The sequence below is a fragment of the Aegilops tauschii genome, chromosome 2 (assembly GCF_002575655.3).
Source record: "Aegilops tauschii subsp. strangulata cultivar AL8/78 chromosome 2, Aet v6.0, whole genome shotgun sequence".
NCBI classification, from domain to species: Eukaryota; Viridiplantae; Streptophyta; class Magnoliopsida; order Poales; family Poaceae; genus Aegilops; species Aegilops tauschii.
In genome coordinates, this window is record NC_053036.3 from 43,281,669 (window position 1) to 43,298,051 (window position 16,383).

At 43.0% G+C, this 16,383-nt stretch overlaps 1 protein-coding gene across 1 annotated transcript in view; it reads right to left on the minus strand.

Annotated features, from left to right (window-relative positions):
• Nucleotides 1-16,383, minus strand: part of LOC120973419 (isoflavone reductase homolog) — a 68,813-nt gene that overhangs the window by 8,584 nt on the left and 43,846 nt on the right. Inside the window, exon 3 of the mRNA XM_040399007.1 lies at nucleotides 23-29. Within this exon, the coding sequence (XP_040254941.1) occupies nucleotides 23-29 (7 nt within the window). The remainder of the gene's footprint in view (nucleotides 1-22; nucleotides 30-16,383) is intronic.

Genomic DNA, 16,383 nt, shown 5'->3' on the forward strand with positions numbered 1-16,383 from the left:
GCTTAATGTTTCGCCTCCCAACCTTTTACCTCAAGGGTAATGTCAACAATAATAATTCATGCTCAAATATATTTGAATGGCCATATATGCTTAGATCTTTCCATCACATGATGCTTGCCAACTAAAGAGTAGGTTGGAATGAGAAGGAATACTACTGACTCTTGCATAAAAGTAAAAGATAGGCCCTTCGCAGAGGGAAGCAGGGATTTGCAGAGGTGCCAGAGATCGAAGCTAAAATAGAGATGAAAATAATTTTGAGAGGTATGCTTTCATTGTCAACATAACGACCAAGAGTTCCCAATATCTTCCATACTACATACATTATAGGCGGTTCCCACGCAGAAAGGTAAAGTTTTTACTCCCCCTCCACCAACATTCACACTCCACGGCTTGTCCGAAACAACGGGTGCCGTCCAACTATCAACATTCCTGGGGGAGTTTTGTTTAAATTATTTGCGAATTTGTTTTTGATCTTTTGATCATAGGACTGGGCATCCCAGTTACCAGCCATTTTCTCGGGAATGATGAGCGGGGTCCACTCATCGTGAGAATAACCCACCTAGCATGGAAGATACTGACAGCCCCTAGTCGCTACATGAGCGATTCGGGCGTACAAAACAGATTATTATTTGAAGGTTTAGAGTTTGGCACATGCAAATTTACTTGGAACGGCAGGTAAATACCGCATATAGGTAGATATGGTGGACACTCATGGAAGAAACTTGGTTCAAGGAATTGGATGCACAAGCAGTATTCCCGCTTAGTACAGATATTTTAGCTAGCAAAGGATTCTAAATAGCAAGCACCACATGTTAGAGGATCCATAACAATATAACTTCTATACAAATATACCCAAGCATAACTCATTATGTTGTCTTCCTTGTCCAACTTCAACTAATTTGCTCAGGTTTGAAAATAATTAATGGGGCTCACAATCATAGAAGATGTCCAAGATAGTATATTTATATGTGAAATCTCTCTTCCTTCAATATTCTTTCATGAATTGTTCAAGTGACCAATACAATGTTTGCTAACCTTCAATAAATTTACCACCTCTACTTCTTATATGTGAAGGCATTACTCCCCATGGGAAAGGCATATTAAACATATATAATTTCAAATTTATGACATTCAAATCATTCAACCATTTACTCATAGGATATAAGTGAAGCACACGAGTAAATGACAAACTACTCCAAAAAGATATAAGTGAAGATCAATGAGTAGTTAAATAATTATTTAGCTATGTGAAGACTCTCTCTCATTTAAGAATTTCAGATCTTGGTATTTTATTCAATCAGCAAGCAAAGCTAAAGAAAATAAAACGACGCTCCAAGCAAAACACATATCATGTGGTGAATAAAAATATAGCTCCAAGTAAAGTTACCGATGAACAAAGACGAAAGAGGGGATGCCTTCCAGGGCATCCCCAAGCTTAGGCTCTTGGTTGTCCTTGAATATTACCTTGGGGTGCCTTGGGCATCCCCAAGCTTAGGCTCTTGCCACTCCTTATTCCATAGTCCATCGAATCTTTACCCAAAACTTGAAAACTTCACAACACAAAACTCAACAGAAAACTCGTAAGCTCCGTTAGCGAAAGAAAACAAAACACCACTTCAAGTTACTGTAATGAACTTATTATTTATTTATATTGGTGTTAAACCTACTGTATTCAAACTTCTCTATGATTTATAAACTATTTTACTAGCCATAGATTCATCAAAATAAGCAAGCAACACAATGAAAACAGAATCTGTTAAAAACAGAACAGTCTGTAGTAATCTGTATCAAACGTATACTTATGGAACTCCAAAAATTCTAAACTAAATTTGTGGAACTGAGGAATTTGTATAGTAATCATCTGCAAAAGGAATCAACTAAATATCACTCTCCAGTAAAAAGTTGAAGCTAATCTCGTGAGCGCTAAAGTTTCTGTTTTTCACAGCAAGATCATATAAACTTCACCCAAGTCTTCCCAAAGGTTCTACTTGGCACAAACACTAATTAAAACACAAAACCACATCTAAACAGAAGCTATATGGATTATTTATTACTAAACAGAACCAAAAAGCAAGAAACTAAATTAAAATTGGGTTGCCTCCCAACAAGGGCTATCGTTTAACGCCCCTAGCTAGGCATGATGATTTCAATGATGCTCACGTAAAAGATAAGAATTGAAACATAAAGAGAGCATCATGAAGAACATGACTAGCACATTTAAGTCTTACCCACTTCCTATTCATAGGGATTTTGTGAGCAAACGACTTGTGGGAACAAGAATCAACTTGCATAGGAAGGCAAAACAAGCATAACTTCAAAACTTTAAGCACATAGAGAGGAAACTTGATATTATTGCAATATGTAGAAGCATATGATACTCTCTCATAGTAATTTTCAGTAGCATCATGAATGAATTCAACAATATAACCATCACATAAAGTATTCTTTTCATGATCTACTTGCATAGAAATTTTATTACTCTCCACAAAAGCAAATTTGTTCTCATGAATAGTAGTGGGAGCAAACTCAACAAAATAGCTATCATGTGAAGCATAATCCAATTCAAAATTAAAATCATGATGACAAGTTTCATGGTTATATTTATTCTTTATAGCATACATTTCATCACAATAATCATCATAAATAGGAGGCATGCTTTCATCAAAATAAATTTGTTCATGAAAACATGGGGGACTAAACATATCATCTTCATCAAACATAGCATCCTCAAGCTTGTGGCTTTGCAAATCATTAGCATCATGGGTATTCAAAGAATTCATACTAACAACATTGCAATCATGCTCATCATTCACATATTTTATGCCAAGCATTCTATGTAATTCTTATTCTAGTACTTGAGCACAATTTTCCTTCCCATCATTTTCACGAAAGATATTAAAAAGATGAAGCGTATGAGGCAAACTCAATTCCAGTTTTTTGTAATTTTCATTTATAGACTAAACTAGTAATAAAACAAGAAACAAAAAGATTGGATTGCAAGATCTAAAGATATACCTTCAAGCACTCACCTCCCCGGCAACGGCGCCAGAAACTGCTTGATGTCTACTACGCAACCTTCTTCTTGTAGACGTTGTTGGGCCTCCAAGTGCAGAGGTTTGTAGGACAGTAGCAAATTTCCCTCAAGTGAATGACCTAAGGTTTATCAATCCGTGGGAGGCGTAGGATGAAGATGGTCTCTCTCAAACAACCCTGCAACCAGATAACAAAGAGTCTCTTGTGTCCCCAACACACCCAATACAATGGTAAATTGTATAGGTGCACTAGTTCGGCGAAGAGATGGTGATACAAGTGCAATATGGATGGTAGTATAGGTTTTTGTCATCTAAAAATATAAAAACAACAAGGTAACTAATGATAAAAGTGAGCACAAACGGTATTGCAATGCTAGGAAACAAGGCCTAGGGTTCATACTTTCACTAGTGCAAGTTCTCTCAACAATAATAACATAATTGGATCATATAACTATCCCTCAACATGCAACAAAGAGTCACTCCAAAGTCACTAATAGCGGAGAACAAACGAAGAGATTATGGTAGGGTACGAAACCACCTCAAAGTTATTCTTTCCAATCAATCCGTTGGGCTATTCCTATAAGTGTCACAAACAGCCCTAGAGTTCGTAGTAAAATAACACCTTAAGACACACATCAACCAAAACCCTAATGTCACCTAGATACTCCAATGTCACCTCAAGTATCCGTGGCTATGATTATACGATATGCATCACACAATCTCAGATTCATCTATTCAACCAACACATAGAACCTCAAAGAGTGCCCCAAAGTTTCTACCGGAGAGTCAAGAAAAAACGTGTGCCAACCCCTATGCATAGGTTCATGGGCGGAACCCGCAAGTTGATCACCATAACATACATCAAGTGAATCAATAGAATAACCCATCGTCACCACGATTATCCCATGCAAGACATACATCAAGTGTTCTCAAATCATTAAAGACTCAATCCGATAAGGTAACTTCAAAGGGAAAACTCAATCCATTACAAGAGAGTAGAGGGGGAGAAACATCATAAGATCCAACTATAATAGCAAAGCTCGCGATACATCAAGATCGTGCCAAATCAAGAACACGAGAGAGAGAGAGAGATCAAACACATAGCTACTGGTACATACCCTCAGCCCCGAGGGTGAACTACTCCCTCCTCATCATGGAGAGCGCCGGGATGATGAAGATGGCCACCGGTGAGGGATCCCCCCTCCGGCAGGGTGCCGGAACAGGGTCCCGATTGGTTTTTGGTGGCTACAGAGGCTTGCGGCGGCGGAACTCCCGATCTATTTTGTTCCCCGAAGGTTTTAGGGTATATTGGTATATATAGGTGAAAGAAGTACGTCAGGGGAGCCACGAGGGGCCCACGAGGGTGGAGGGCGCGCCCAGGGGGGTGGGCGCGCCCCCTACCTCGTGCCTCCCTTGTTGCTTTCCTGACGTGCACTCCAAGTCTCCCGGGTTGCTTTCCTTCCAAAAATAACTTCTCCAGAAGATTTCATTCTGTTTCGACTCCGTTTGATATTCCTTTTCTTCGAAACACTGAAACAAGGGAAAAAACAGAAACTGGCACTGGGCTCTGGGTCAATAGGTTAGTCCCAAAAGTAATATAAAAGTGTTTAATAAAGCCCATAAACATCCAAAACAGATAATATAATGGCATGAATACTTCATAATTTATAGATACGTTGGAGACGTATCAGCAGCTTTGAGCATTACGAAGAGCTCGGGAATAGTCTTATTCATCCCTTGCATATTATAGTTCATCACGAAGCCTTTGTAGCTTGGTGGCAGTGATTGAAGAACTCTGTCAATAACACTATCATCTGGAAGATTTACTCCAAGCTAAGTCAAGTTGTTATGGTACCCAGACATTCTAATTATGTGTTGACTGACAGAACTGTTCTCCTCCATCTTGCAGCTATAGAACTCGTTGGAGACTTCATATCTCTCAACTCGGGCATTTGCTTGTAATATTAACTTCAATTCCTGGAACATCTCATATGGTCCATGACGTTCAAAACGTCTTTGAAGTCCCGATTCTAAGCCGTAAAGCATGGCACACTGAACTATTGAGTAGTCATCAACACGCGACTGCCAGGCGTTCACAACGTCTGCAGTTGCTGGAGGGGGTGGTACACCTAGTGGTGCATCAAGGACATAATTTTTCTGTGCAGCAATGAGGATAATCCTCAAGTTATGTACCCAGTCCATGTAGTTGCTACCATTATCTTTCAACTTAGCTTTATCTAGGAACGCATTAAAATTCAAGGAAACGGTAGCATGCGCCATTGATCTACAACATAGATATGCAAAAACTATCATGACTAAGTTCAATTAATCATATTACTTAAGAACTCCCACTTAGAAAGACATCCCTCGTGTCATCTAAATGATCACGTGATCCATATCAACTAAACCATGTCTGATCATCACGTGAGATGGAGTAGTTTTCAATGGTGAACATCTCTATGTTGATCATATCTACCATATGATTCACATTCGACCTTTCGGTCTCAGTGTTCCGAGGCCATGTCTGTACATGCTAAGCTCGTCATGTTTAACCCGAGTATTCCGCACGTGCAAAAATGTCTTGCACCCGTTGTATGTGAACATGGAGCTTATCACACCCGATCATCACGTGGTGTCTCGGCACGACGAACTGTCGCAACGGTGCATACTTAGGGAGAACACACTACAAAAAAATACACTTCCGTGATGATATGTGTTTGTCACAGTAGGTCACGTTTTTTGTCATGCATGTACATCCATGACAAATTTATGACAGAATCAAGATAGTCATACCTGTGCTGTGGTAGAAGTGTTCCATGACATTACCAAAATTATCATCATGGAAGTGTCCACTACCATGACGATAAATCACGCGTCATGGAAGTGCTTTCGTCAAGGGTGACCGACACGTGGCATCCACCGTAACGGGTCGCTGTTAAGCTATCGGGTCCGGTTTTGGATCCGATAACCCGTTAACAGCCCGGACCAATGAGGATTTTCCACGTGTAAAATTGTCATTGGCCGGAGGAAACACGTGCTGGCTCACCGTTGGGACAGATGTCATCCATTCATTGGACAGGAGGCGCGTATGATAGGTCAACACGTGGCACGGCCCAACAAAGGCCCTTTCCGGTGAAAAGGCCGGCCTGTTTGACTTGGTTAAAAGGTAACGGGCCGGCCCACGGAAAGCCTGTTATTGTCGGCCCATTTACGACCCGCTAACTCACGGCCCGTTACGGCCTATCGGAATTAAGCCCAGTAGCTTCATCTGGGACATCAATATGATTCCAGCCCGTTGTAACTTCCGGCCCATGTAAGGCCCATGATGTCTTTCGGCCCATATGAGGCCATTTGTAAATCTCGGCCCATTAACAGCCCGTAGTAAATCTAGCTCGCAATGAACAGTGTATCGCTTCATACCCACTAACGGCCCATTATTCCATTGGACCGTTAATAACCCGTGTTATCTTTCGGCCTTCTCAGGGCCCATTTATTCTTGGGCTTATTTCCAGCATTCGATTACTTACGGCCCGTTACTGGCCTTTTCTGCTTGTGGGCCAAATTCAGCCCGTGGTTACAATCGGCCCGTTAATCCGTTGGGCCATTTTCATAGCGTCATCAAATACGGTCGATTAACGACTGCCCGTTATTGTCGGCCCATGAATGGACGATTCCAAATCTAGCCCGTTTACGGCCCATAATGCGGTCTGTTATTGGCCCATGTTTGGTCGATCGATCATACGGCCCGTAGAAGGCCCATTGATGCTACGTCTCGTAGAAGGCCCATTGTTTCTACGGCCCTTACAAGGCCCATTGTTTCTACGGCCTGTAAAAGGCCCATTGTTTCTACGGCCCTTACAAGGCCCATTGTTTTTGCGGCCTGTAGGAGGCCCATGGTAACTAGAGTAAATATGTAGCCCATGGTTATTGTGGTCTAGTTTTAAAAAATAGGTTATTGTGGCCAAACCACGGAAAAAGAACTGCACTGACTACAAGCAAACAAATAAACAAGACAACAAGGAAATAAATAAGCAAGCAACTTACGCTAGGCTATCATGGCTATTACACATATTACATCCACTGGGCATCAAAGTTCGCCACCAGTGGAAATATGGGGAACAAAGCAGCATATAAATGCCGCAGCAAAATAAGTCCAGAACTAAAACCACTTCAGAAGATCTCAAGAAATAATATCCTGGGTACCCATAATGCTAGCAAGATGCTTAGCAAGCTTATTAACTTTCTCTTGTTTGGCGCTTAAATCCTCCAGTGCTTGCTGTTGCACCAGAAAGTATGCATCTGAATTCTGCAGGGACTTCCTCAGTCCTTCAGCTTCCTGCCGCAGCACATCTGATGGATGTCTTTCAACTTGAAGTTGAGATTCAAGAAGACGAACTGATTCAGGCAACGAGTTCGAAGAGCTTGTGCCAGCAGTAGTGGCCTGTAACTCGAACACTACATCAAGACATGACTTATGGGTTCTCTCACCGTCGTCAAGATAGTTTTTATCAGCTCTCTTGGAGACCAACAGGGATGTCTCACTATCTTGAACCTTATCTGCATTACTTCCTTTACCATTGCATAACGGGGTACTGTTCTCCAATATTTTGTCCGCATTCTAAAAGAGAAACAAGCAGACACATCACAGGGTTACCATGTTGTATATGAAACTTATTTTGGTAAATCAGTTCAGTAGTAAAGTGGACAGGATAACAGCATGAAACAAACATATATCTATGTACCATGGTCACTTTATGGTCTATATCATTCTAGTTTTTGTTGCCAAATCAAGATAGAGACACAGTTCAATTAATATTTGTTCAAGACAAAGTAGAATAGACAGAATATAAGTGTGGGAAACAATAGAGCAATAACAACACTTGTAATGTGCATGACATGAGAACATAACTGTTTATTCAATTGGAACTGAAATCAACATAGAGCAAGTTACAACAGCAAACCAGTTAAAGAAACAGGTTTAAAACATACCTGTTGCGCCATTGGAGTTTCAATTCCATCCTTCAAATTTGAAAATAGTTGGTATGAGTAAATACAGTGATGCAAGAGCAAAGGAGTATGAACCATAGCTACAGAACCTGACCTGAGAACAATTCTTCTTCTCCTTTAAGCGTTGAGTTGGGATTCGGAGTGGTGGTCCTCGTGCTTTGGGCACTACAATTCCCTTACTAACTGCTCGTGTTTGGGTGCTCTGTGGTGGAGACGGTGCTGTGTCGACTGGAACTGGGTTACTATCTGCTTGGGTTGGGGTTAGAAGGGGTGTAGCTGGTTCTCTGTCCAACTTGGTAGGGGTACAATCTGCGAGAGTCTGGGTTATGTGTGGTGGGGCTGGTTTTTGGGCAAGTACAACCGTGGTTCTATCTGCATCAACTGGTAGCACTATCTTTTCTGAAGACTGTGTTGTTACTCCCTTAGAAACTGCCATCACCCTCTCCAATTCAAATGGCTAATAAACAAGAAAAGTAATTGAATGTACAGACATTGTATGATAAGACAGGTGCAATGGATAGTGGGGAATAAAGGAGGGCATGAAATAATTCACATTTCTGCTGTCTAACCAAACAGGATAGCATGACACAATTTCACATATATGATGGCTAACTAAACAGGATAGCATGACACAATTTCACATTATGATGGCTAACTAAAAAAGATGGAAAGACATAGTTCAAAATATGATGACTATGTAAACAGGATGGCATGATATAACTATATAATGTCTTTATTAAATAGGTTGGCATGGCATAATTCACATACATCCCGCCTATGGAAACATGATAGCATGATATAATTCACGGATAGAATGACGTAATTCAAAATATGGTGACTGTAAACACTAAACCGGATGAGATGATATAACTATATGATGTCTATTAAATGGGTTGCCATGCCATAATTCAGATAGATGATGTGTATGTAAACATGATGGCATGATATAATTCAAATATATGATTTATATAGTAAGCAAGTAAGCAGATGGCAATCCATATATGATGTAAAAACTAAGCAATGCAAGACAACATGCATGACATGGGTAATATAACCCTGCCAAGTTTGAGCATAGACCTCAGGGGGGAAATAGGACTGGTCATCAGTCTCTGAATCCTCCTCTGAGGAGCTCCCTGTAACCAGCAAGATGTCTACTTCAGCAGGTAGCATTGTCTGCTCTAAATACCTTGTTTTCACTCCAGATACTTCCATCACCGTTTCAAATGGATGATGCACAGGAAGAGTAGTTGAATATACAAATGTTGTCGACAAATGGAACACGTAATACACAAAATGATAGCATGATATAATTCACATACATGATGATTGGCTAAACATCATGGCATTGGATAATTCACATATATAATGTCTTTGCAACAAGATAGCATTGCATAATTCACATATATAATGTCTTGCAACAAGATGGCAATGCATAATTCACATATATGGTAATTAGACACTAAACAGGTGGCATTCACACAAAGCATGTCTAAACTAATCAAATGACATAGCAATGCAAGACACCATACACACGATATGAGCAACATAACCCTGCCAAGTTAGAGCATACACCTTGGGGGGGAATAGGACTGGTCATCTGTCTCTGAATCCTCTGAGGAGCTATCCGTAACTAGCGAGATACGTGCTTCGTCAAATAGCATAGTCTGCTCTGAAGACCTTGTTTTCACTCCAGAATTTTCCATCGCCGTGTCAAATGGCTGATGCATACGAAGAGTAGTTGAATGTACTAACATTGTTGACAAATGTAATACGTAACGGAAAAAAGGATGGACATGTATAATTCACATATAAGATGACTGGATAAGTAGGATGGCATTGCAAAATTCACATATATGATGCCTGGATAAACAAGATGGCGTTGCATAATTCACATAAACGATGAATAAACTAAACAGATGGCATTCACACAAAGCATGTCTAAACTAAGCAGATGACATATTTGATGTATAAAGTAAGCAATGCAAGGCACCATATGCATGATATAACCAACATCAGCATGCCAAGTTAGAGCGAAGACCTCATGGGGTAAATAGGAGTGGTCCTCTCCTTCTGAATCCCCCTCAGAATAGATATCTTCCTCTCGGTTACAATCCAAAATGGGTGGAGGGGGGCTGCCTTTGCGCCTACCATGGAGCGATGTCTGCATGAAACTTCATTGCCACGCAAGGCTCGTCTCTTTTGCTCTACATGTTCAGTTCCATTGTGTACAATAACTGACATGCATAGGAATAAAACATAGTGAGATTATGTAAGGAGTGCATCCAGAAATCCAGAGTGATGGTAGCAACCTGTGGATAGACCCAAAACCAATGATAGCAGGCAGATAATGGCTTCAATTAAAAAATATAGATAATGGCTTCTTTACTGTTTATTTCCCACCCAACATGAAACTCATAGTAGACACTAGAGATTAACCAGATAGTAGATAGATACTATTGATTGCGGCCCCGATATGTACCCCACAACCATTTAAAAACTCAAGTTTGACCATTAGTTTGGAGCTGACTCAGAGTCTAATCGGTGAACAGGACGATAAAGTAGCATGTAATATTAAGCGATGCATAACGTAAGCAGACACGAAAGAGTGCGACCTCTCTTGCGGACCCGTGTAGTCCTCGAGGTCATCTGCTCGGTTGATGATGGTAATGCAGTTGTCATGGCTGCCAGCGGCGGGGAAGAAGATCTGAGGCGGCGAAAGACAGTCTGGAGGCCGAATCCCTGCTGTGCTGGACCCTTCTGTCGTCGGAGCAGCTGAGCTGGGGTGGACGACGGCGCAGCAGGAGCGGGACAAACCACACAAGGTTTTCTTTGACAATTATCTGTAAGAGAAGTAATTCTGTAAGGGATCGTTGGAATTGGAGGATTCTAACAACGCAGGGATAGAAAATACACATTAATAGGATAGGAATGCACGTGCAAAACAGAGAATTTAAAAACACAGGATTTCTGCCAATCTGGGTGTTTGGTTCACAAGAATTGGAAGATCACAGGATGCAAAGAAGCAGGGTGAGATTAAGTCAAACCACAAGAAAATGTACGGTTATAATGCTATTATGCTACTATCTCTTAGTCTTGTGCTACATGAATAGGAATTTGAAAAGGAGGACAAGTGGATATTAAAATTCCTACGGTTTTTCTTTCAAGGAGACACTAAAGGAACAAATCCTACAGTTTCCTTTGCTCCATTCCTTTGAACCAAATGCATGAATAGTAGTACCATAGGAAACTTTCCAATTCCTATGTTTTTCCTTCACTTTTCCTTTCAAGCACTGGCGATTCCAGCAAGCAAGCTTGAGCAAGGAAAAGCCTACACTCAAAAAATGTTTTTGTGCTACTTCTACTACTTTGGACCCAGGCCACTACCCTACTAGCTCAACTCCCAGGCCCATCGACAAATGCACAGCTATAAGGCGCAGAGATAAATAATGATGGTGTTCAAGAGAGTCCATCACGGATAGCTAAGTTGGCTGGTACCTCACTGCTTGTCATATAGTAGGAGAAACTAATCGTATTTCATGTTACTACGTGTGGTCAGTGGACAATCTATATAACATGTAGAGTAAAAAGAGATGCAACAAGTGTACAACCTGTTTGGCGAAGCCATGTCGATCTCAGCGTGATTGGGTTGGTCGGTGAGGATGATCCGGCTGACTTGGCTGTCAGAGGAGTGGAAGCAGATCTTAGGCATCTTGAGATGGAGCCCGGGGTACTGCTCCCATGTGATGGAGGGTTTCGTCGTTGGAGCAGCTTCGGTGAGTTGTACGACGCTGAGGCTGAAGCAGGACAGGAGAGACAACGTTAACCTGAGTGGAATTCTAATAGCATCTCCAATAGATGACGTAAAATACATAACCACAAATTGCTAGATGTAAAATACATCAGCCGCTCATCTCTGAACTTAACTGTCGAAACTGAATTTAACTGTCAAAACTGAACTTAACTGTCAAAACTGAATTTTGCTGTCGAAACTGAATTGTACTGTCGAAACTGAACGCACTAGTAGCAGAAAAGTAGTAGTAGCAGCAGCGCGTGCGAGAGCCGGGGCAGTTGGTCATGTAGCAGCATCAGGTGAGGCTACCCTGAGCCGCCAGCCACCACCGGCCAAACAGCCGCCCCCCGCCGCCCGCGGCCGGCGATGTGCCGCCCCGCCCGCCCTGAAACAACTCCCCACCGCTGGTCCGCCGCCGTCCCGGCCATCCCTCTACCCCCCCCCCCCCCCCCCCCGTGCCGAGCTTTTTCTACGGCGATCCCCACGCCACCGCCCCACCACCGCCGGTGACCACCGCCACCACCCTGAACCCTAAGATAGATAGTGGGGTACCTCTCTGGCGAGCCCCCTCCCTGCTGCGGCTGGTTCTTCCTTAACTCCGGCGAGCCCCCCACCCCCTAAAAATCGACTGACCCAAAAGTCGATTCAGTCAACTGAAGTGTAGCTAAATCGGAGTAGCATCGCAAGCAAGAGAAAGAGCGAGAGCAGCAGCGCGAGCAAGAGCAAACCAAGCAGGGGACCGAGAGCAAGAGCAGAGCAGCAACGCGAGCGAGAGCTAAAGTAGCAGCAGCTCCTACTGATGTGGATGTCGCCGCCGAGGGAGCGACGCCGTGGAGGAAGTGGCCGGCGACGCCGCCGTGGATGGAGTCGCGCCGTGTCGGCTCAGGACCGAGCACCGGCAGCACCGTGAGATCGAATCAAGAAGAAAATGCGGCGATTAGTGTATAACCTCTTTGGTGGCGCCCATTAGGCATCAGCTTCATCCGAGGAAACGGTGATGATGATGCTCTTTCGGTGGTGCAGGTGAAGACGGCGGTGTGGGAATGGAGGTGGTGCGAAAGACGAGGGGTACGTCGAGGCAGCTTGCAGGTGGCGGACGGGGTGGCTGAACCGGCGGAACGACGAGATCAACGACGGATCGTCATCCGGTACGGTGGATGAGGGACGTCGAGGTGTTGCTGTGGATGACATCGTCGGGGAAGAGGCTCCGGCTGGGTGGCGGGTGGAGGAGGGTGTGGGGCTTCGCGGGTTTTCGCGGCCTCAGTGTATGAATGGGTGGGCGGATGGGATGGGAGCTGGGAACCATGGCTTAGGGACGCGCTTGTCCGAAACGTTGGGTAAGTTACAAAAGTACCCCCACCGATTTGACCTAGGCGGTTCTTTCGGTTCAGGGGTATCACGGGCATTTCGTGTGTCGGGATTTCACAGGAGGTGGGAGTTTTCGCGCGCGTTGTAATTTTGGAATAGCAAGGCGCGGGTTGAGATGGAGGGAGTTGTCGGAGCACAACAAGACAAAGATATATCTTAAATATTTCGGGGTAACAAGGCGCGGGTTGAAATTTCCGGACAAGCCTAACGTGTACTGTAGCAAATCAATTCGCACTTCCGTCGACAAAAAAACAAAAAGAAATCAATTCGCAGCACACAAGAGAGTCTAGTCCCGTGTACTGTACCAAATCAATTCGCACTACAAATTTCATTCAAAACTTTGACTTCATGTTATGTTCAATTAAAATATTTCGCTACGTGTATAATGCATGCAACCTGCAACTCAAATGAAAGTTTTAGTGCATTCCAAACGTATATACTACCGCTTCAATATGAACTAAATTTGAATTCGTTTCTCTATTTGAATAAGATCTACAGTAATGATTGTTGTGAAGTCAAACCATTTGAATTCGTTTCTCTATTTTAATAAGATCTACAATCATCATTATTGTCAAGTTAAACCATCGTTCATGTATTATCTTCACAGCACACCACATGATTACTCTCGAGTTAGATATGAACTATGTGTACTATATGAACTCGAACTTGATTTTTTGAATCCACTTTATGTTGTTTTCAAATCACAGTACATTTCAAGCTCTAGCTAGATCTTCATAATCTAAACCATGTCTCATATGTATAATGTGTTTATCACATAATGTATGGTGCCCCGCCCCCTACGCCTACAAGTATTTAGATGTGAGTTGCAAACACCACACATTACCACAAATTCAAATAAAATGTGAGATTGTTCGATATATAGTATTGTTTAGATTGTTTGATATTTAGTTGTAAGCTGCAAACGCCACACATTATCACAAATTCAAATAAGATGTGAGATTGTTCGATGTACAGTATGGTTTAGATTGTTCGACATTTAGCTGTGAGTTGCAAACGCCATGCATTATAACATTATGGTATAACATGTGCAAAACCACAGCACGCGTATCACCGCTATATTCATGCATGCACATCTTTATAACACTATGATCTCCTATTCAAATATATGAATCCACTTTCATATCAAATTAAGATCTTTGTTAGTCTCTTACACCCACACAATCCTCTAACCTTTGTAGCTACCACTAACTTTCTCTCGTGCATGCACACGCCCTCCTCGCCCTCCCCCTCCCTCATCATTCCATCCATCATGCACATTCATTTTTTTTCTTTAGGTCGTTCTCCCACAGTCTCCATAACTCCTTTCCGACACACACGGATCAATAAACATCTCTAGCGATGTCTGCCTACAACATACACACACACCTTCCATCTCCTCCTTTCTGTGTCCATGCCTTGTGTCTCTCATACGGTCCCACACACGTGTAAACTCTCACCCCTCTTTTCATCGATCTCACAACCGCACACTCCTCCCCCTATCTAGCTAGTAGCTCGGCCTCTCGCACCACCTCCTAGCTCCATTCTCTCTATCTATCTGTCTCGCTGGGCCTTATTTGCCTCTAACAAATGGATGTACACCGACCGATCTCCCGCTATACATATAGCTACCTAGGTCCTTATCTCTCGTTTTCCCCACGCGTCGATCGGTCTACCTCATTAGTTATGTCTCTCCCTTCCTCCGACAAACAACAATTGATCTACCGATCTAGTTAGGTTTGCTTACCAAACACATGGTTCGCCTTCTTCATCCATGCATGCGTCCCGACAGATCTATCACGCACAGGCACACATAGAAACACATCGCCACTCTTATTGATAATATTGTAGTTCTACCCTCAGTTTGTCTAGTAGGCCTCTCCCACCATCTTCAAGAAGCAACTCCATCACCCATCCAGCATTCTACCCCTCTCCCTCTCTCTGTCTGTCTGTCTCTCTCTCTCTCTCTCTCTGACCGCTCTCCCTCAAGACATAGCTGGGTCTCTCCTTCTCAACACATATACGAGTCGTTCTACCTCTCTAGTTAGGCCTCTGCCTCCCCCCCCCCACACACACACCGATACATCGAGTGTTCTAGTCATGTCTCCCTGCCACACACAAACTTGCCCTGTTCCCTCTGACGTTCTGGTAGGTCAGTCGCCCTATATCTTTGACTTGCACACACACAATTTCGATGGCTCTCTTCATCGATCTCGCACCCACCCACTTGATCCTCTCTTCGACTCTATCGATATCTATGACCCCTCCCTCTCTTCTCGTGGATCGCCCCCTCTATATATGATATGGATAGGCCTCTATTTCACACACATTGCATGCAAAATCTTGTTTGAGATGTCATCAACACCTATTCCCACAAATACATTCACGAAATCACCCCCCCCCAAACAAAAAAGACTCACGAACGCACACTCCATATGTCTAGGTTTGTATCTCTCTCTCTCACACACACCCACGTAGGTGGGGGACGTGCACGGAGAGAAGAGGTGCACGCACGGCGCACGTACTCCCGTGTCTATCCCAACCACACCCGCGCGGGTACACGGTGGAGCTCATTTCTGTACGAAAAGGCAGGCCACATGGTAATTTGACACGTGTACTGGTTGTCCACTTGATGGAGGATCGTCTACCACGGGTGGACAAACAAATTGTGACTTGACGCGTTATATTAAAAAAGAGGCAAACCACGTGGGGCCTACCTTAGAGGTAAGGTTCTATACACTCGAGATGCTCTGTACGTATTACTTTTGATGTGTCCCGTCAAATCGCAGAACGAGGGGAAGCTTGCTTACTATGCCGTCTCCCCCACCCACGGGCGCGGTGGCTCGCAGGACGAGGTGAAGCATGCTTACTACTACTCATTGTATGTTGGTTTATTGGTCCCCATTGTATATTGTGTCAAATTTTGACTATAGATTGAACTAACAAAACGTTCGTGCATGTTACCAAAAATTATATCATTGAAAACTATGTTGAAATACGAATCCAACGATATAATTTTTGTTGACATGCATTAACATTTTGTTAGCTAAATATTTGGTAAAAAATTGGCATGAACTACAAAGGTGACCTATATACCAGGACGGAGGTAGTAGTACTACGCCTTACGCCCGCTCCCTCGCCCACGCGCGCGGTGGCTCGCAGGACGAGAAGAAAATTTTACTACTCCCT